The following is a 22,588-nucleotide window of genomic DNA, read 5'->3' as shown; positions in this document are numbered from 1 at the left end:
GATTATCCTAATTAATTGAAGCACATGGTAAACACATAGGCTTTAGAAAAAACAAATAAAATAAAATATAGAGGCGTATGTTAGCAGTAGCTCACTATTCGCTTACTCTGGCTTTAATGGCTTACCAAATCTAACCAAGTATCTTTTTGACCAAAAAAAAAAAAAAAAATCTAACCAAGTTTCTTGATCACACATTTATATCCATTAGATGACCTTCGAGATTCAGTACAAATTTCTAAATCCCATCGACGGTCAGAAAGTGAAGGTGTACGTGTTTTTTCATACTCCCGAAAACTCTTTATCAGCTGTGGACAGCCCACCGATTGCTTCCCGTTTCCCGTCTCCCGTCTCTCTTTTATTACGGCTGCTTCTCTATCTCCGAGGTTCTTTAGGCAGAGAGCTCTACGCCACAGCACCAGTGTCTTGCTAAGTAATTTTCCTGTTGTTGTTGTTGTGCCCTAGATCTTGATATCTTTCAATGGATTTGCTTGCTAATGCTGGTCAATTTGGGACCATCTTGGCTTTTGATCGTTGCTAGATACTTGTTTTTCGGAAAGTCAGGATTTTTCGAAGGTTTCAGACGATTTTCTTGTGAAATTGTCCTTATTTTCTGGTTCTATGGTTTGAACTTGCTTGTGTAAGCTTCTTCTTTACCTTATTTCACATGTTTGAGTCATTGAAAGTTTTCAGTGATTACTATTGAGTATCGTGTGCATTACTCTTGTCCTCCCCGGTTTTGGTGTTGTTCTTGCGAAAGATGCTTTTTTAGCCAGTTTTTCCAGTTTTAGTTGATTTTACTGCTGAAAGCGGTTACTTATTTCATTTCAACTTGGTAACTATGGGGTTTTCAGGTTTCAGATGCTTGATTCAGTACTGCTGGCGGGCCCGGACTGGTGGTTTCTTTGATCACAATAGTGTGTTTTACTGTAAGCTTATTATCTTTCGAAATTTACACCATTTATTTATTTATTTTTTGGTTGTGTTTTGTCCTTGTTTTTTGTTGTACTCTATCCTTTTTATTTGGGCTGCATGGTAGGCATCTGCAATTTTATTGATATCTGCGTTTTTGTCAAGGTGTGTAATGTGTGCATTGGAGATTTGGACTGTTACATGCTTTCCCATTGCTGCCTTTTGTAAAGCTTGCCTGTTGTGCTTATTCAACCTTACAAGATTTATGATGTATGTCATGCACTCTGGAGTCGAAGTAGTATACCTCTTTTTCTTATAGATTTATTATTTTGATGATTTTGAATTGTTGATTCATCTCCAGAGATGGCTAAATGGATATTTCCATTCTAATATGTCCAAGAGTTATCAGCATTTATCAGATCTGTTCCTACATAATGACAGAAAGCCATTGGATCAAATGACAAACACATTGTTGATAAAGAGATAGACTTTTCCATGATGAAATGAATTTTTTTTTGGGTATCTTGGGATTTTATAGTACTAAAATTCCACTAGTGACACGCTCTTTTTCTGAATTGGTTCTAGAATTAGAAAATTTTCTGGATATTTTTGGTTAATGTGCTAGTTCTGTTGTTTTTTCCCGTTTCAGGCATTGAAGGTTCTATTCTGGGAACGCAATTTTCCTTTTTCTTTGCTTTTTAATTTAATAATTGTCCCTTCCCTTAGCAGTTCTTAGGTTTTCACATTCTTTTATTACTGTTGTATATATTTTGTGCATCATGGTAGTGTTTTACTTAATTATATCAGGTTTCTTCTTCTCCTTGTTATGCTTTTTCAATTTCCTCAATGGAAGAAACAAGTTCTCTTTTATTTCCTATGTCTTTGCCTTTGGCTTCTCGCCTGGTTATCCTATGTGGTGTAACTTGGCATATTCATCCAGAGTTATCCTACCTTCTTAAATGTTTCCAAATGACTTAGAAACTTTTTGGCATCTCATTATCCCAGGTGGATGATTTTAGGTGGTGTTACGTAAGCACTTTTCATAGTTGGATAAATGGCACCTAATCCAAGAGTTGCAAAGGCTTTTGCTGCTATGAAGGCAATTGGCATCCGTGAGGAAACTGTTAAACCTGTCCTGAAAAATCTCTTGAGATTGTATGATAAGAATTGGGAACTTATTGAAGAAGAAAATTATAGAGCACTTGCAGATGCTATATTTGACTATGAGGAATCTAAGGTATGTATCCTCTGTATCACTTTAAAGTGCTAATGTGCTTGAATCATTCTTTTGCTTGACATAATGACATATCACTGTTTTTATTGGTCTCTTCTATCAGGAACAAGAAGAAAGGCAAAGAGGAGAAGCCATTGCTAGTGAAGCTGAACCTCCTTTGAAAAGACTGCGTAGGCAACAAGGTGGTCAGGCATCGAGTTCAGGTTGTAACTCCAGCCCTATTTTTGGTGAGGGTTCACCTAAACGACCAAAAATAGAGGATGGTGGATCTGAAATGCAAATTGGAGAAAAGAGAGTCGAGTCTGAGCCTGTATCACCTAAGACACATCTGAAGAACATGGGAAAGGAATCTGCTTCAGTCCGCACTTGTTCTGGGCCAGAAGGAGCTGGTCCTTCAGAAATTTCTAGAGGAGAAGAAAGAAATGAAACTTTCTGTGCTTCGCCTCAGACATCTGAAAAACAGAAAGGAAAAGAGCCTGTTTCGCTAGAAATTGCTGCTATAGATGAAGGATCACATTCAGTTCTTAGAGACAAAGGGAAGGAGCCTGTTGAACCACAAATTGCTCTTAGAGACAAAAGATTACCTTCAAAGAGAGCAGCTCATACAGTCCCTCTTAAAGAGCCAAAGATTGAACCTGGGATTCTTCTTCTGCCTAGAGAAAAAGCTACTAATCAGATAAATAATGGCTTCATTGAGCCTAAAATTGAGGAATTCACTGATGATTTGCCTCAATTTGAGGTGCCAATTGCAATGATCCATCCACTTCCAGGACCCCCAAGAAATCAAGGTATGTTTTAGTTTCGTTATGCTGCAATTGGAATACTGATTTCTCTATTATTAAGTTCAGCTGATTTAGGTTTATAATAAATTTGGGATTCCCAGAAAGTGAGTCGTACTTAAAATAACATTGACCTATCTTCTTATGCTTTCTTGATCAAAGTTTACCATACCCAGGCATTCCTAATTACTCTTGGGAACTCTTAAACATGACCAATGGGAAGCCTGTGTCATTCACAAAATTTAAGGAAACTGACTTTAATGTTATTGTTTTACTACGAGTCAAGATTAATTAACATCAACATAAATGCTTTTTCAAGGAATATTGTATCAAGCAAAAGATGTGCATAATCATCACCAAAAATAAAAAGACGCATGTAATGAATTAATCAAGTAAATTTTTTACCATGCTTAAAATGAAAACTATGTACACATAAGATAAAGTATTTTGTTTTTGTTAAAAAATATGTTGAAGCCATAGACCACCTGCTACCTACTGGAGCGAAGAATTCAACCTGGTTTGGTGCCATATGTTTGAGCTTGTCATTTTTATGGGTTTACTTGTTATGGGCCAAAATATTTTACTCAAATATTAGAATCTTGGGAGGAGGTGGAAATGTGGAATGTTCTTTTTATTTTTAGAGTTATATGAAACTGTTGAGTAATTAGTATTACTTAGAAATTGCCTCTCAGAAGTTCAGTCTCTAGTCTTTAAACAAGGCATAAGTTGAGTCAAGTAGTATTGAGGAGTTTCTATATTTAAAAGTCTTTTTCTTTAATGCTGCATTTTTAGTCTCTTCTAGGATATCCCACCATAAAAAGTAGGGAAGAGTTGAGAATGGAACTGCCCTCACTTATATATTCTAAGGACCATATTCTTACAGCACCTAGACAAATAAAGGTGTTGGGGAGGGTTAGAATACAAGGCAACACAATTAGGTGCACAATTGTCCTTCTGACCAAGGTTCAAAAAATCGCTAGACACTGACACGACAATATATCGCCATATGTCAGGCGACATTTGAAGGGGTATCAATGAAAAATCGACCTTTAGTTTCGAGGGGTATTTGGGGTAATTTTAATCTGAATTTTGTTGTAGCCTAATTTGAGGTCAATAAACACACTATAGGCGTTATTTTGACCTAAAAAGTCACCTAAACTAATGCTCCTAATTGGCACATTCTCGGCTATATGTGGGTGAAATTGGAAGTTTGAAAAACTCGTGAATTTGTATAAAATCCTCTGTGATCGGTACAAATAATGTAATGATCAGCGATAATGAAGCTAGATGTACTCGTAAATGTCGAAGATCGGAGCAAAATAGAGTTAGAATGTAAGAAACAAGAGAGAGAAGTGACATTGGCAACATTGGTGATATATCAATGACATTAGTGACATATTGGCAGTATATTGTTGACTTATTGTTGACCTTATTTTGAAGTGGGGTGTCGTATTGCCCCACTTCAACATGACGATATATCACCAAATTTCGGCGATGCATCACTGACACTTCGAACCATGCTTCCGCCTAGGTGAATGCATTAGAGAGGATTAAAATAAAAGGCTTCTTAGGGTGTCTGCTTAGGCGAACAAGGCAACCAGATTGACCAGCTGTTCCTATGAAAAGTTTATATGTGGATTTCAAGCAAGATAGATTTCTATTTTTCCTAACCTTTTTTAGTGCTTGAATTTTTTTTAACAAGATTAAATTGCCAAAAAAGAATTATAGAAAGGCTTTATAGAATGTGGCTATTAAAAGAATATTGTTTTCGCTAACTTTAAGCTGATGATACATTTAATAAGATTGAATTTCCAGGTAAAAGAATATTATTTGGTAAAAGGCTTGTATGGGACGGAGGAACACTACCTTGTGATAATGTATGAATGAATAAGGAATGGCATGTTATGGGATGTGGAGGAGTCAAGTGAGGATGTCTTCTAATTAATTGTCTGATTCACTAGCTTACAGTGATGATATATTTCATTTTCACAATCATGTTTCTGTTTTTAGTAACTTACTCAGCAACTTCATTGCTATGATGCTATCTAAAACTTCTTTATATAATTATTTCTTTTGATTTCACCCATTATCATGTTGGCCTTTATTTGATGTGGAAGAATCAAGTGAGGATGGCTTCTAATTAATTCTAGTAGCATCAAATGATATTCTGATTCACTAACTTAGAATTGATGATGTATTTCATTTTCACAATCATGTTTCTTTCTGATTAATTTACTTAGCAACTTCATTGCAATCTAAAGCTTTCCATGTATGATTTCATGAATGATCACATTGACCTTCAAAATGCAAATATAATGATTTCTGAAGAATATTTAGGAATTAAAATGATTTATATGAAGATATGTCTTTTAATTGAGATAATCAAGGGACTTTTGTGTCTTGTGACTCCATAAAAAGGGAAAAAAATGATTTTAGTCGGTCACCATCATTTATTTCTTAAAATTTCCTCTGTTGGCTGATGACCACCCCTCGTGAAACTATTCAAAGTTATAAAGTGGTTTAAGAGTGGAAAAGTACTCGTCAGATCGGATAATAACTGAGCATAAAGCATGTTTGATGTGGTAAACTTCTCAAGAGCATTTATATAAAGTGTGATTGAGGGAGAGTTTAGGACATCCAACAGCTGGAAGGGGCAGTCTTTGTGGGATGGGAGGAGGAGAAAGGTGCGAACACATGAGTGCTTTCTTTGTACGGAGGAATGGCATGTGATAAACAGTACAAATGGTGGTATGCCACGTAACTAATAAAGTTCATGTCAAAGAGCGAACCAACCTCGGACAAATAATTATTTGAAACTAAGATAGTGCCATCCTTTGGTACTGTTCTGTTGGTTCCCGACAAATGTTCGCTCTGGACCTTTATGTCCTGTCCTTTTTTCATATAATTGCAGGACAAAATTTGTAGTTTCATTATGGATTGCTGTTTCCCTGGCCATTAAATCTATGAACTAGTCAGTGGGACGATTCGTCTCCTGAAATGTAGTATGAAAAAAAAGTGTGTTTGCTTGAAAGCAAAGTAGGACATCAGAATCTAAAGTGAATGTGAAGGTGACATCAATTTCTCACTAGGAATGTGGGGAAATAGTCTATACATTGTTTTCTTCATCTTTTGGATGGGGCTTAGGTAATACCAGAACATCCCAGCAGGCTATGATTAAATGATGACTGTTCATGAACTGTACAATTCTATCTCCTGTTTGACGTGCATGGGTATCTGATGAATGTGACTGATGTTTTAAAGCTGGCTGCATTTTTTCCCCCAAATCTTTCAGGTTCTGTGGGTGTGAAAGCTTCTTTAAGCAGAAATGGTTCTACTGCTGAAACCAATAGTCAGCGACCCCAGGCTTCTCAGCCTGTGGATGGAGTAGATGAAGACGATGATGTTTCAGGTAAACAATGTGAGACTGAAAAGGAGCGTGGACTTGTAATTAACTCTGAAGATCCTTCGGCTAGGTTTGAGATTGCCTCATCTCCCCTGGGAGAGGTTAAAATTTCTTTAAGTTGTGATTCTGCCCTTGGGAAATCGGGCTTCCATGCCCCAACTCTAGATGAAGTTCTTAAAATGGTGGAGGATAGGTGTCTAAAATCGTATCGAATTGTTGAGCCTAATTTCTCTTTGATGAATCTGATGAAAGAAATGTGTCAGTGCTTTTTGGAACTGGGTACTGACTCTATGGATGATCAAACAGAAAATGGAAGAAATGCAACATCAAGTCTTGATCCATTGGGAAGCTCGGCTTTGATAAATGCACCGGGGGCAGAGGAGAAGAACAATTTTAAGGTGTCAGTGGCTTCTTCAAATGGATCAGGTGAAGGTAATCTTAAGGTTCTTTTACCACAAATTTCAAGGCCTCTGGGCATGGATGGCCTAGATAGCCTTGATCCAGTTACACGACTCAACAGGAAAGCTATTCAGAACTCCAACGCTGAAACAGAACAGAAGAAAAAGAAGCCAATAGGTCAAGACACAGGGAATTCCAGTGGCTTAGTGGTTGTCCAACAGCGCCGGATTGGCAATGCATGGCCTACCCATGATGTAAATGACATATCCAAAGGGGAAGAAAGGGTCAGAATTTCATTGGTAAATGAAATTGATGGGGAGAAGTATCCACCCTTATTTTACTACATTCCACAAAATATTGTCTATCAAAGTGGATATGTAAAATTTTCCCTCGCTAGGATTGGAGATGAAGATTGTTGTTCAAGCTGTTTTGGTGATTGTTTATTATCTTCCATTCCTTGTGCATGTGCCCGTGAAACTGGGGGTGAGTTTGCTTACACTCTTGAGGGGAGAGTTAAGGAAGGGTTTCTCGATGAATGTATTTCTATGAGTCGTGACCCTGATGGACATCCACGGCGTGTTTATTGCAAAGATTGCCCACTCGAAAGATCGAGGAATGATGAATTGTCTGATCCATGTAAGGGCCACTTAGTTAGGAAGTTTATCAAAGAGTGCTGGAGTAAATGTGGCTGCAACAAGCAATGTGGAAATCGAGTAGTGCAGCGAGGCATAACATGCAACTTGCAGGTCAGAAATTGTCCCCTTTGTTACTCTGTTAGTGACGTGCTGCAAATTTAAAGTTTGACACACACCCACACCTACATACAAATGCATAATTCTTCACAGTTATTCAATATTATTTATGTTTCAGGTGTTTATGACACCTGAAGGAAAAGGGTGGGGTCTTCGGACTCTTGAAGATCTTCCTAAAGGTACCTTTGTGTGTGAGTATGTGGGTGAAGTCGTAACGAACACTGAGCTATATGAGCGCAATATGCGAAGTTCAGGAAAAGAAAAACATACATACCCTGTGCTGCTTGATGCTGATTGGGGTTCTGAAAGAGTATTAAACGATGAAGAAGCTCTCTGTTTAGATGCTACATTTTATGGAAATGTTGCCAGATTTGTTAATCATAGGTAATTGAGTAACAAAGATTATCTTTTCTTCTTGTTCTGTGCAATACATGCATAGCAAGTTTATAATATTAAATAAACAATGGTTGGTTCTAACTTCTAAGCATAAATTTATGTTGATAATTTTGGTGATTTTCCTCGTTAGATTTTATGCTATTGGGCTTCCTCCTGATTTGTTTGTTATTTCTGCGATGTTTGGGTGTTGTTTCGGTACTCTTTGCTGCTGGTTATCAGTATTTTTTTGCTTTTGTCACTTGATGCTATTCCATTAGATATCGAGGATTGATATTGCTGGTTACTTTGCCAGGCGCTAATTCTCGATGGAATTGGGGCTGCCTAGGAGTCCTTGCTACTTGGTAGGTTAGGATTTGGATTCTAAATCCTAGACTACTTGTATCTTTGTTTCCTAATCAATTTCTACATGTAATATGATCTATAAATAGTGAAATAGCTGGTTGTAGTCTTCATCAATTCATTGTGAAGCTCTACATCAGAGTCGTGGCTTCTCTTCTTCATTTCTCTCATTATTTCATCTCAAATTACAGTAGAAAAAAGATATCCTTGAAACTTGAAGGTTTGACTCTTCAACCACAAATCTTGTTCTATTGCACCAATTCATCATGGTAGTTTTGTCTGTAAGTCCCCAACATATTTCACCGAGGTTGGTGGCCGATTTTGATGGAATAAAAAAGAAACACCACATCCACAAATTGGCTTTTCTTGAAAAAGTTTTCCCTCTCCCTCGGAAATTATTCAAACCATTAGAGCTATATTTTAAACCAAAGGAATGTTGATGTAGGTCTGAGGTCTACACCAAGTGGAAGGCTAAGATCCAAGACAACCCTAGGTTTGCTTCTGAACAGCATATAGCATGTTAATGGGCTTTAGTAGCTAAATACTTGGTTTTTTTTTTTTTGGCCCTAATGTTTACTAATTTCAGCTGGGTTAGGGCAGCTAGTAATTTCACCCAGCCATGGTACGATTGTCTAGTCCTTATTAGAGTTGATGCATGTTAGTTAATACAGTGTCTTTTTTACAGTTTTAGTTTGGAAGGAGCAGCCAACAATGGAGATTCTTGTAAGGGTTAAATTATAGAACCCAAGTCAAGTCAAGTTGTTTTATTAGTTTTCCAAGTCCTATTTACAGGAGGATTAGTAGCCAATCGCCTCTTCTCCCCCAACCAGCATATAAAATACAAAAATAAAAAATTGACGGAATTGAACATGCTTTATTGTGATATATCTCAGCTTTGCTTCCATTCTCTTGTTCTTTCTACTGTTCAATTGTTTTCTCTGTCTTTGGATGGAAAATCTCAACCTTCTTAGTTAGAATAGTGTTTTCAGTCTTGGTTGGGAAATTTCAAGTGTTTGAATGAAGGTTCTCTGTGAAGTCAAGCAAGATCCTTATTTAGTTGTGGCATTCAGCCTACACCAATCCAGTGTGGCTCTTCCACAGTTCGAGACTAGGCTCCTCCACCCATATAAGTAGCAGCCAGCATTCTGCCCATCTCCATTCTATCTTCCTCTTGAAGCTGTTATTCTCCCTACCCCTTTTGATTCCTTCTTTACCCCAAATCCAAGACACCCAAGAATTCCCAAACCAGCCATGACTTTCATATCAGATTTGAACCACATCAGTGCCCCCGTCCCCTCTAACCTTTGACCCAGGTCCCAGCAATTTCTGACCAGCCAAACCCTAGATTTCCCAATTCTTAATTTGATATGCTACATTCAGTCCCTAAAACAACCATTTTAATATATTGAAATTATTCATAAAAAAGAATGTTGAAATTTAACCATTAGAATTCAACCAAACTTGGTGAGCACCTGGTGTGAAATCCCAAAACCACCCCAGGAGGGCCCCTAAGGGCTGAAATAGGGCCTAGGGTTTCTGCCTAGCATCCTATGGTCCAGTCCAGCAGTGTGAATAATTTTGCACCCACGGGCATTTTGGTCTTTTGGACAGCCCTTGTCAAGTCCAGATTGATTTAATTAGATTCAGAATTTATTTAGGAGTCTAGTCCTACTCTTAGTTTGTAATTTAAGTCAGCGCCATGACAAGTTAAGAGTCCTACTCTAGTCAGGAATTCTAATTAAAATAAAGGTCCTTTCAATTTTGCAGTTTTAATCAGTTAGGAGTTTTCTTTAAACAGAATTCCTTGTTTTTCATTCAAAGTTGAAGCCTATTAGGACTAATCCGATAAAGGCTATAAACATAGTCTATTGCTTGTAACCAAATCAGTTATTGATGAATAAAATTACTGCCAAGGAGTTACAGCTGAGGAGGAGAGTTTGATTTGTGTTGCCAAGGGTTCCCAACTGTGGAGAAACCCTGCGGCAGCCTTATGTGGTGTTCTTCTTCAGAAAGTCTCCATTCCCCTACCGTCTACAAGTGATCATCCCTCCCATCTTCATATCTTAACCCCATCGCACCTTAGCTTTTCTTTCCCTCTTCTAGTTTGCGGCACCCTATCCTCTTTACTGAACTCTAGTTTCTAAGATCTCCCAAGCCCCTCCGCCAAATCCCATTTCATCCCCTTACCGCCCTCAAGCACTCAGCCAAAGTAGCAGCCCTATACCTCCTCCAAAAACTCTAGAACAAGATACCTTAATTTTCCATAACCATAGAACTTCTGGAATTCAAATTGGAAACAAAAAGCTGCCAGGTCCAAAACCCTGTAGCTTCTGGAATTCAAATTTGAAACAAAAAAACTGCCAGGTTCAGGTTTGTATCTTGTTGATCCTAAGTCTATAAACCCTGCTGAACCTAGTCTATCTCCACTGCAAGCTCAACAACTCTAAACAGCCTTTGAGGAACCCTCATTTTGCTTGTTGATTTATTAATTGATCCTGTCACTAACCCTCATCTTTGAGGCTACATCAAATGGGTATTAGAGCTTTGGATGAATCGACAAGAGCTAGGACTTCAGAGAACATACAATAAAACCCTAGCAGATGTTCTAGTACAAGTACAAGGTCTGACAACTAGGGTGGCTCAACTAGAACAGCCACGGAGATAAGTACCTACTACTCCACGGTTAAGTTCTCAGATAGTTATTCCCTGGTGAGAAGAAACTAGTGGGAAATCATAGGCATAGAGAAGATGCTGACAGAGAAGCCTATCCTCCAGGAAGTTATAGAGAACAATGAGAGAGGAATGGTCACACCAAGGAGTCACGGTTTGACAATCCTATGTATGACAAATAGGAAGCTGATGAAAGACATCCTGGAGGAAGACCCTATCACACTCCTGTCACTCTAAAAGAGCACATCAAGTCCTATTTCAATGGATGACAGGACCAAAGTAAATGTGCAGATCATCTCAAAGTCAAGCTTGTCTTAAACTCAAAGAGTTCAATGGTTCTCTTGATCCCCAGGTATTATGATTGAAGGGCTGCCCTAGGTGATTACTTTGACTGGTAATAACCTGTTGGAAGATTGGAAGATGAGGTTGGCCAACAAAGTTCACTTATGCTTTCCTTTCAGGTGTTTTTTTTTTTTGGGTGTGTGGGGGGGGGGGGGGGGAGTGAATGAACACCAACTAGTAATGGATAACAAGATTGGTCCCCACACTGTCTATAACACCCATATCCCCAAAACCACCCCGTTGTTAGCCTTCATCTATAATGGGTCTTGGATCCCCTCCCCATTCTCACACAGGTTTGGGCTTCCCTCCCCCCTTTCTCCAACTCCTCCTGCGACCTCACCATTTGGCTACCATCCCCCACCAAATCCTTCTCCACCTCTTCGGCCTGGTACCTCCTTAGACCCCATAACCCTAAACCTCTTTGGCCCCCTTTGGTCTGGTTCAAAGGCTTCATTCCCTGCCACTCAGTTACCCTTTGGAGAGCCCTTAACCAAGCCCTGCCCACCCAAGCATTCCTCTCAGCCCGCCACATCCCTGTTAACCCCAATTGCATCATTTGCTGGTCTGCTTTGGAGAACCTTGAGCACCTCTTCTTTTCCTACCCTTTCTCCAGATCTATCTGGGAAAAAACCTTCTCCATTTGGCCCTGTTCGAGACGTTCCTTCGGATTTGGTCAAGATTGGTCCTAGGTTTGAGAAATTTTTTGGGTTCTTCCATCTACGATCGGATTGGTAAGCTAGTGTTTTGTGCTTTAGTCCATCACCTTTGGTGGGAGCCCAATCAGGAGATGGACCTCCAAATCTCTCTCTATAGATCAGATTTGGAATGCATCTATTTTGATGTTTCCTCTAGATTGGTAGTTATCCCCCACCTCCCCTATTGATGATACCCCAAGGAACAAGCTTATTGTTGTCTCTTGGGGTGTTAGTTCTTCTCTCTGGTCTTCTGCTTAAAGACCTTGTTATCCTTCTTTCTTTTAATATAATTATTTATTCATCGAAAAAAGGAAAAAAAAAACAAGATTGCGATTTTTTCTTTCCCCTGACAAAATTATGGTGACATTATGCATCTGACGGTCTAATTGTCTTGAGCTTTAATCCACATACTGGCATGTGCTATTTGTTTTCTTTTATTTAGGTGGGGATTCTCTTCTCCTTTCTGAATGGAATGTTGGGAGGGTAAAATAGTCATTATTTCTTTTACTTTTGATCTTTCGTTGTTCTCATCTCTAATAATTTTTGTTGTGAGTAAACTAGTTTTAAGTCTTGTTTGTTTTCTCTTTTATCTTTTCTGGTTCTCATCTTCACTAGTCTTTTTTCTTGTGATTCCTGTAGATGTTGTGATGCTAACATGGTTGAGATTCCAGTTGAGGTGGAGACACCAGACCATCATTATTATCATGTATGCTGCCAGAGTGTCTTTGCAAAACTAATTTCTAAATGCTTCATTTTCAGTGGTATTTGAATTTTCTGAGGAAATTGTACTTAATGGGGTTTAATTCTGGTCTTTTATGCAGCTTGCCTTCTTCACAACAAGAAATGTAGATGCCTTGGAAGAGCTTACGTGGGTAAGTGGGCTAAGTGGCCTATGTTCTTTCAGAATCATTTAGAATCGCCTTCCTGTCCATGATAATCACTGACCAACTAGGACTGGGCATGTTTCCTATTGATCAGTTTCACCTAATAATTGCCTGAACTGCAAAATGAAAAGTTATTATGCATTTATCATTTATGAAACAAATATGGAAGGGAATTCACAAGCGATTTTAGGTGTACCGGAGGTATCGTTGGACAGATAATAAAGTGAAAATGCTGATTGATTACGAAATCAGAGCTCCAATATTGATGAACCTGCTTTTCTACTTTCCTGAATGGTTTGTCCTATTTACCCTGTTCTCAGGTTGTTGCGTTTCTTTTATATTGTCAAGTGTCTCATTCTGTCTTGTTCGGTGCTGGCTCCATATTGTTCCTATTTTCCCAAAAGATTTCTGGTCACCGCTTCTGATAATTTTTCTGCATCCAAAAGAAAGGGGAAAAAAAAAAGGAATTTATTGCACTTTCTTTCTATTTTTTGAGGGATTGTTTGACACCTCCCATTTCTGAAAAGATATGCTAATTGCTTATTCTCTTGCTCCATCTCTTCTGTGATACCACTTGATGACTCTCCTTGTTTGACATTTGAGCTGCAAAATTCCTTACGCAGAGGTTGAACTCTGTAGGGTTAGCTACTTTACTGGCCACTACCTGTCATAATGCATGTCTTCTGCTCTTACTTGCCATGATTTCCACGTCACATTCTCATCAAGATGCTTGTATTGTAACTTATATGAGGTGTCATCTGGGGAATTATTATCTGAATTTGCTTGAATTTTAGTAATTATGTTGATATTTATCATGTCTGATTATGTTATGAACTGTAGGACTATGGGATAGACTTCAATGATCATAAACACCCTGTGAAGGCATTTCGCTGTCGCTGTAAAAGCAAGTTGTGTCGAGACATGAAGCATTCAACTAGTGAGTACATTCTCTCTTCTATCACGATGATAGACACTCAAAGTTTAAAAACCCAGAATAAGAAATCAGCTAGAATCCTAGAAATCCGAATAGCAAAGATCCCTATATATATGTAAATAGTGATTTCTTTTTCTTTTAGTTTTGAGACTTTTTCCTATTTACTGACTTAGAGGAGTAAAAAGTGGACAAAGTCTTAAAGTGCACTTGTGGCGTCGTAGATAATTGGGATCTGGAACAACAGCCAATTCTGATTTGATTCCATCTGATTCTATTTATTTTGGTCCTACTTTCTGAAACTATGCCTCGGAGCTTCTGGGTCCCTCCATAGAGAGATGCATGCGAATGCAATGGGTATGGAATCAAAGGAGTAAAAGATGGTCCTGCAGTTTTGCCGATTTGGCAATATTTTTAATATATAAAAATCAGTTGCACAAAAAAGGGTTCAGAGATTGATCTGCACATGCTCATGACATAAAAGCTCGAAGCTATCTTTGGCTTAAGTAAGCATCTGGTAAAAAATTGTGTATTCCAATATTAAGTAACATTAGGGATAAGAGAAGAGCAAAGAGGTATTGCTGCCATAAAGAAACCCTGTATCTTGTGTTCATTGGCAAACTTGACAGAATGACACTCTTTACATATCCTTAACCAGAATATTTTTGACTGCAAACTTCTGACCTCCTTGTCACCTTGATAGTAGTGTTCTTAATCCATAAGAAAATGGATGTTGAGATACTTATCTTTCTCTCACAGCTACTATTTTGTGGTACAGGAGGCAAAGTGGTGAAGTGATCCACATGGATGCCTGATTGCTGAAAAGACATGGAAGACATGAGGAGAAATTTCTTGGGTGAGGTTCCTGCAGGGTGCAGCTCATGGCGATCTCTCAGTTGATAACTTGGCTTGTTCCTTGGAAAATCTGATAGGAATTTTGGAGAAATGTACATGGCTTTGTAGAGAGGGTTTTACTGACTACCTTCTACTGTTAGGTTGTATAGTATTTCTTGGTGTCATTAACATTTAAGTTGTAGATGGGTCTGGTTTTACTTGTTTAGTTTTAGACTCTTAGTTTATGCAGGGAGTGATATCCATGATTTTGCTCATTTCTGGGAACTGGTCCTATTTCTGTGCAGATGGTTTTTAGTCATGGTAGTATGGCAGAAAATGGTATTATCTTTTCCCAGTTTTTTATTTTTTATTTTTAGCATTTAAAGGTATTAGCTTTTTGCTAGAAACCCAACCATAATGTCTTCGTTCATCTGTCGCAATCTTGAAAAGTGTGCGTTTGGAGTTTCGTCTGGTAAATTCCTTGGTTATATGGTTACACAGAGGGGTATTGAGGTGAATCCAGAGAAAATTAGGGCAATTTTGAATATGACTGCACCCAGCAGTATGAAGGAAATCCAAAGTTTAACAGGAAGAGTTGCGGCATTAAGCAGATTTATTTCAAGATCAGGAGATAAATGCGCACCATTCTTCAAGGCGTTGAAAAATCTAAATGCACTTAACGAATTCAAATGGTCAGAGGACTGTCATAATTCATTTGAAGAATTAAAATGGAGGCTGACCAGTACACCAGTTCTGTCTCGACCAAAGCTAGGAGAGATCTTGCAGATATATTTATCTTCTTTGAAGGCGGCAGTAAGTGCAATATTAATTCGGGAAGAAGGTATTATCCAAAATCCTATCTACTTTGTAAGTCATACATTGTTAGATCCAGAGTCTAGATATCCGAAATTTGAAAAACATGCTTTAGCTTTGATAATGGCAGTTAGGAAGCTTAGACCTTATTTTCAGGCTCATCCAATTATTGTTCTTACTAACTGGCATTTAAAGAAAATATTGCATAAGCCTGATCTGGCGGGGAGAATGGTATCATGGGCAATAGAGTTAACAGAAAATGATATAGATTATACACCCAGAACTGCGATAAAGGCACATGTGTTGGTTGATTTTATTGCTGAAAGTATTTCACTACCAGAGGAAGAAAAGGATTCCAATGAGATGCCTTTTGGGTGGACTCTGCATGTGGATGGATCAAGTCATTCTCAGGGATCAGAAGCAGGGGTGATTTTACAAAGTCCGTTCGGATTTGTAATTCAGAATGCACGTCGATTTAATTTTCATGCTTCAAACAATGAGGCAGAATATGAAGCTCTTATTGCAGGTTTGCGGCTGGCCAGATCCCTCTATGTACAGAATATTGAAGTAAGAAGTGATTCTGAGCTGGTGGTCAGCCAAGTTACAGGAGTATACGATGAAAGGGAGTATACGATGAAAGGATGATCGAATGATCAGTTATCTTAAGAAGGTGTGGGAGTGTAAAGAGTGGTTTTCACAATTCTCAATCAGGAGAATATCCCGAAATCAAAACAATGAAGCAGATTCTCTGGTAAAATTAACATCTACAAAATCTACTTCTTTACCGCACGTTGTATATTTTGAGGAGCTGGACATCCCAGCATATTCAGAGCCAGAGATAATGAAAATTGATGCAGAAGCATCTTGGATGGATCCTATAATACAGTATCTTAAAGATGGTATTCTTCCTGAGGATAGAGAAAAGGCCAAAACTGTGAAAAGAAGAGTTGCTAAGTTTATTCTAAAGCATGAACTGTTGTATAAAAGAACAGTTTCTGGGCCACTTTTGAAATGTTTGGGACCATCTGATGTACAGTATGCTTTAGCAGAGGTCCATGAAGGAATCTGTGGAAGTCATCTAGGCGGGAAGGCTTTGGCTTATAAAATTCTAAGAAAAGGATTTTATTGGCCACGCATGCAGTCCGAAGCAATTGAGTATGTAAGGAGATGTCATCAATGTCAAATTCACGCACCAATTCAGAACCAGCCACAGAAACAATTGACATCAATACTCAATCCCCTTCCATTTGCTATGTGGGGAATGGATTTACTAGGTCCATTTCTGTTACAAACCAGAGGAAAAAAATTTGTGGTAGCTGCAATTGATTATTTCATGAAATGGGTGGAAGCAGAAGCCTTAGCAATGACGACCACGAATCAAATTGAGAAGTTCTTTAGAAACCATGTTATATTCAGATATGGTTTGCCGAAGATTTTACTGACAGATCATGGAACTCAATTTGACAATGAAAGATTCAAAGAATTCTGCGCAGACTATCACATTGAATGCAAGCACTCATCTGTGGCATATCCTCAATGCGATGGTCAAATCGAGGTAACCAACAGAACACTCCTACAAGGAATAAAGAGGAGACTGGATGAGGCAAATAACCTATGGATCGATGAATTACCTCATGTACTGTGGGCGTATAGGACTACAGTCAGGACACCAACAGGAGAAACGCGTTTTAGACTAGCATATGGGTCTGAGGCATTGGCTCCAGTGGAGGTTATGGTGGGATCAGACAGATCAGAAAGATTTGATCCGATGACTAATGAAGAAGGGTTGAGAGCAAATCTTGAATTTTTAGATGAAATCAGAGAAAAAACTTTATACCACAATATAGAATATCAAAGGAGAATAGCGGCGTACTACAACGCTCGGGTTAGATCTAAATCTTTTAGAGTGGGAGATTTAGTCTTGAGAAAGAAATCAGCATCAGATCCAAGGAACTGTGGGAAACTTTCTGCAAACTGGGAAGGACCATATGTGGTGACGAAAACTATGAGCAGAAATACATATTGGCTAAAGGACGTTTATGGGAGCTGTTTGAAACAACCGTGGAATGTAATTCATCTCAAGAAATATTATCAATAGAAAGGAAGCGGGATTTTCTGGTATTCTTGAAGAAATTATCTTATTAATCGTTGTCATCAAAAGATTCTTCTTCATTTAGTTCGAAAGATATTTTTGGCAAACCAGTCTTCTGATTATGCCTTTCAACACTGATCCAGGGTCATTCCTTCCGAGGGTGATCCCGACTTTCCAAAGTCAGGCTCAAGTAGCCAGCCTTTTGAGGTCTGATCATGCCTTTCAACGTTGATCCAGGGTCATTCCTTCCGAGGGTGATCCCGACTTTCCGGAGTCAGGCTCAAGTAGCTAGCCTTTCGAGGTCTGATCATGCCTTTCAACGCTGATCCAAGGTCATTCCTTCCGAGGGTGATCCCGACTTTCCGGAGTTAGGCTTAAGTAGCCAGCCTTCTGAGGCCTGATTATGCTAGTTGATCACGGATCATTCCTTCCCAGGGTGGTCCTGACTTTTCGTAAGTTAGGCTCAAGTAGCTAGCCTTCCGAGGCTTGGTCATGCTTTCCGAAGCTGATCACTGATCATTCCTTCCGAGGGTGGTCTCGACTTTTCGTAAGTCAAGCTCAAGTAGCCAGCCTTCCGAGGCCTGGTCATGCTTTCCGAAGCTGATCACGGATCATTCCTTCCGAGGGTGGTCCCTACTTTACGTAAGTCAGGCTCAGGTAGCCAGGTCATGCTAGCTAATCATGAATCATTCCTTCCGAGGATGGTCCCGACTTTCCAAAGTCAGGCTCAAGTAGCCATCTCTCTAAGGCAGCCTTTTGATCGAAAACAAAGGAGCTAATCAATAAAATAACTCACGAAGCAGATTATGGGGATTTTAATCAAAAGATCAAAGACTTTCTACAAGCCATTATCTAAGAATATCTGATCGGTTATAAAAGCTTCATCAGTTGTATTCTCTTCAGGAATATTTTGTCGGAAGCTAATGAAGAATGTAGGTTTCATCAGAGGCATATGTCTAATCAAATATGCAATGGTCAGAAGATGATAGTCAATATTATAAAGAATCTCTTCAAAAAGTGCTATTCTGTCATCTGTCAAAGCCAAAAGGAGCAACAGAAGAAAGAAGAAAATTCTATTGATATAAAAGATGGACAAAATCAAAGACCTCATATACTGAAGAGGTTAACAAAAAAAAAAAAAAAAAGAAAAGAAAAGGTAAATTCACAAGAAATGGAAATGTTCTCTTAAATTTTTGAATTTGTAGACGGATCAACATCTGCAACATCATCAGACGGATCAACATCTGCAGCATCATTAGCGGCAGCTCCTTCATCATCTTGAAAAGGTGAGTCATCATCATCATCATCACCTAGATCACTGGCAGAATGATTAGGGCCAGGGCTGGAAGACTCACTATCATCATTATCAGTATCATCCTCTGACGAACTATCAGAGTTTGGGTATTTCAAATTCCTGAGATAAAAAATTGTTCTGGATGGGAGAAATTCTGGAGGCAACAATTTGAAATCTATGTTAGGATGAATCTTAAGGATTTCCGAGAAGATTGATCCGAACAGTCCTTCACCATGCTTTTGCAAAATATGAGGAAAGCTAGGTTATCTCCAACTTCCTTCATAGAAGAGGTAACTGAACTGAGGACAATATGATTTTCATTCTGTATTCTTTTCTTTTCTGCTTCGAATTGTTTTCTTTCTAACTCCAAATCTTCATGCATTAAGGCTTTGTATCTTAGAGTCTCATCCAAAAGAGCATGTAGACTCTCCTTTTCCTTTGAAATCAAGCCTAAAGAAACCTCAAGATTATCTTTTTCTGTTGTGACCTCGCAAAGTCTCAATCCCAAACCATCATTTTGATTCTCTAAAGTAGAATTTTCCTGTAAAATCGAATTGAAAGCTTTAACATGGTATTTCTGAGCCATTTCCAAATTTGTGTTCAATTCTTCAATCTTTTTGAACTTTTCCAAAAGTTCATTCTTTTCCTTTTCAACATCTCTTGACCAGGCAAAGGCTCTGGTTAATTTTTCCCTGAAATCCTCTCTCAGCAGTGGCAATCCTGGCCCTTTCAAGGGCATTATTCTTTAACATCTCGAGCTGAAGAAGCTCATCCCTATGATTCAAAACAGCATCTCTTAACATGGAAATCTCTTCCTGTAAATCAGCACAATGATCAGAGCAGAGTTCATAGTCAGTTTGTAAATTATCAAGATCATTGATTAAATCTATTTCTCTGAATTCAGTGGCTGTCAATTTTCTCTCTGAAGAGTTCAAATTTCTTCGAAGTTCTTGTACCTCATTAACCACTCAAAATTCCTCTTAACAAGATTGTCATTTTCTTGAGTAAAATTTTTTCCCTCTCCAATACTTCAGAAAATGCATTAAAAGCAGCTCCAAAACATCTGTAGATTAATCAATATAAACTAAACAGAATAAATATCTAAATCAATAATAAATCAGTTTTAATAAAAAGAATAAGAATAAAGATTTGTTTCTTACCCCCATCTGTGAGAGTAAAGCTCAGAGTCGGACATTCGAGCTATTTTTCTCTTGTCGCGAGGAATCCGGCCTTTGGTTCCCCATTCTCTGGCGACCTCCCGATTGTGGCTGGCTGTATGATTTTCTTTTAAAAGCCATTCAGGATTGAAAGGGTTTCCTGAGTCGGCAACACTCAAGGTATCATCAGGTCGACCAGGAACTGGTTGGAGATCAGCAACTTCAATCACATTCTGAAGATCTACATTTATGGCAGCATCATTTGAATCGGTTTGCATAACAATATTTTCTTGGTCTCCATGACCAATCTGGGGTCAACTTGCCATAGGGGCTTCAAGAAACACAACATTATTTTCTGGTGGGACAACTTCAGGGATTTCTTCAAGGGGAGGAACATTCTGGTTATTTTCTTCAAGGGGAGGAATATTCTGGTTATTTTCTTCAAAGGGAGGAACATCCTGATTATTTTCTTCAAAAAAAGGGGGTACATTGATGTCTGGAACGACAACATCCAACACAGGGTTTGATAAAGGCAAAACAAAAGTAGAAGGCTCATTCACATTTTCTTCGACAACAATTTCCAAGGGAGAAGTGGACACATCAACATTCACATCACACAATTGGTCAGCAATTTCCTCAATAATATTAGCTGTAGCATGAATTAATATATCTTCAGCAATTTTCTTCAGATGATCAAGAGAATAGCCAAAAAATTCCTTACCTCGACCTTCATCCTCAACCATTTCTTCTGGGAAGATAGAAGTGTCGTGGGATAACTCAGCTGATATGTTTGGCAGTGTGTGTTCTCTGTTTTCTTCAACATTAGTTTCAATGACGGCAGGGATTTCTTCAGGAGGATTGTTTTCCTCATTGGGGGCTTCAGCAGGAACAGAATGGGATTCTTTTCTCTTCTTTTTCTTTGAACCAGATAAACCTTGGCCATAAACTGGACCTGTAGACCGAAGTCTACATCTCCGGGTGTTGGAAGTTTTGGAGGTCCTCATCTTGGGACCAGGTGTTTTATTGGCAACAGTTTTCACAATTTGAACATCAAGGTTTTCTCTGACGGAATCTTTTGGTGTCTGGTCAACTTTCTCCTGACCAGGGGAAGTTTCCTTCTTAGTAGATTTTCTTTTTGAAGAACGAAGGGCAGTGTGTTTCCTTTTCTTGGAAGGCTTGATAACTTTGGGATCAGATTTTTCTTCTTCTGAAATGATTCTTCGAAGATCAGCGACACAAGGAATTGGATGAGCAACAGTTTCTGTAGATGCATAAAATGAAGACAAGATTTAAAGGAAAAAGTAATGGTAAAGGGAGGAAAGGTATATCATTGTTATCATCTTTACCTAGAAAGAGACCATGACTGATTAGGCCCGCATCTATTTTTAGTTTGGCCGCGTCGATTGGAGTTCCGGTAGGAATCAAACCCCAAGTTTCTCGGTCGTATTCATTGAGTTCTGGACGTACTTTCAAAGGGGACAGGGAGTTCAGAGAATGTAAACACCATCGGGAGCGGAAATTTGGATTCGGAATGGCGTAGAAAAAATACTTTTCTCGCCACTGTTTGTTATCATGGGGAATAGACGAGTCAATGAAAATTTGGGATTCTTTACCCAGTTCATTTGAAATGCAAGTTCTTCTGGCAAAGTGAAGGTATCCGCGTTCGCGGCATACTTTTAGAGTGTAATAGTTCCTGAAAAGATCGACAGAGGGGGTGCGTTTCATTCTGAGAATGAAGGCGAAAAAGCAGTAAATCAATCTCCAACTGTTTGGAGTGAGCTGAGAGGGACATACATGATAGTAGTCCAACAAAGACTGAACTATTGGGATCAAAGGAATTCTGAAACTTGAATCGAGATGATCGAGATAAATGGTGATGACTCCTGGATCAACTGAATAAGGACGGTCGGAAGGTTCGGGAACCCATATTCTGGCTTCAGAAGGAAATAGTAACTTTCCAAATAAGAGGCCAGATGAGACTTCTTTATCTTGGTGGGATACCACTCAGGGCCTGCATATTTTGGGTCCATCTTTTCCTTGGACATATCTACATGAGTATAAACAACGATGGCTTCATCGTGAGTGTATGGAATGGGTTTCCAGTCTGAGGGATTCTGATGAGAAGAGGAGGCACCAGACATATCTTTCAGTCGTTCGTTGCTTAAAGGAATAATAGACTGAGTGGAGGTACTGGGTGTTGAAGGGTTGGAAGTAGGATCCATGGCGGAAGCAGGAAAGGAGGAAGAAGAAAACTTGAAGGATAAAATTTGAAGAGAGGTGATAGGGAAAAATGGCGGATAAGCGTATTTGATATTCTCGAAAGAGGAGAACAGAGTACGAAGGATAGCATGTGACAGTTGATAGAAAAATATATAAAGAACGAAGAGGGATGAAGAGGGGCGAAAGGAGATTTCTTGAAAAAAGGGGGGAATTACGCGATGTTTCAAGATCAATGGTCATTACTTTTCATAACCGACGTGTGGATTCAATCGGTGAATTAAGGGAAATTACGGTTGAGAATACGAGGATAATATATGAAAAGTAAGGGAGAACATGATGACTGTATGTGGGGAAGAGACAAAATTCATGATCAAGCAGCGATAATGTTAAGGAAGATGAAAAGTTATATTTTAAAATTTGTGAAAGGTCTGACAAAAAAGAGATT

General features: G+C 38.7%; 1 protein-coding gene across 4 annotated transcripts; it reads left to right on the top strand.

Moving 5' to 3' along the window:
• Positions 1-326: 326 nt before the first annotated feature.
• LOC149022647 (putative inactive histone-lysine N-methyltransferase SUVR2) lies at positions 327-14,921 on the top strand. 4 transcript variants are annotated; one of them, XM_089150650.1, is made up of 11 exons: positions 329-637; positions 852-926; positions 1,915-2,146; positions 2,247-2,931; positions 6,215-6,331; positions 6,632-7,470; positions 7,595-7,860; positions 12,558-12,624; positions 12,740-12,790; positions 13,643-13,739; positions 14,512-14,920. In XM_089150650.1, exons 3-11 carry the CDS (start codon positions 1,964-1,966, stop codon positions 14,529-14,531), a joined length of 2,325 nt encoding a protein of 774 aa, XP_089006776.1. In that variant the 5' UTR covers positions 329-637; positions 852-926; positions 1,915-1,963; the 3' UTR covers positions 14,532-14,920. The 4 variants fall into 4 exon arrangements, with proteins under 4 accessions (XP_089006774.1, XP_089006776.1, XP_089006775.1 ...); XM_089150648.1 differs by having other exon boundaries at positions 327-430; positions 6,215-7,470; positions 14,512-14,921; XM_089150649.1 differs by having other exon boundaries at positions 859-926; positions 6,215-7,470; positions 14,512-14,921.
• Positions 14,922-22,588: the final 7,667 nt, after the last annotated feature.

Source organism: Hakea prostrata, chromosome 3, assembly GCF_041222555.1.
Source record: "Hakea prostrata isolate BN-2017 chromosome 3, UWA_Hpros_2, whole genome shotgun sequence".
NCBI lineage: Eukaryota > Viridiplantae > Streptophyta > Magnoliopsida > Proteales > Proteaceae > Hakea > Hakea prostrata.
The sequence above is the reverse complement of the archived record's forward strand: the minus strand, read 5'-3'. Positions and strand labels throughout refer to the sequence as shown.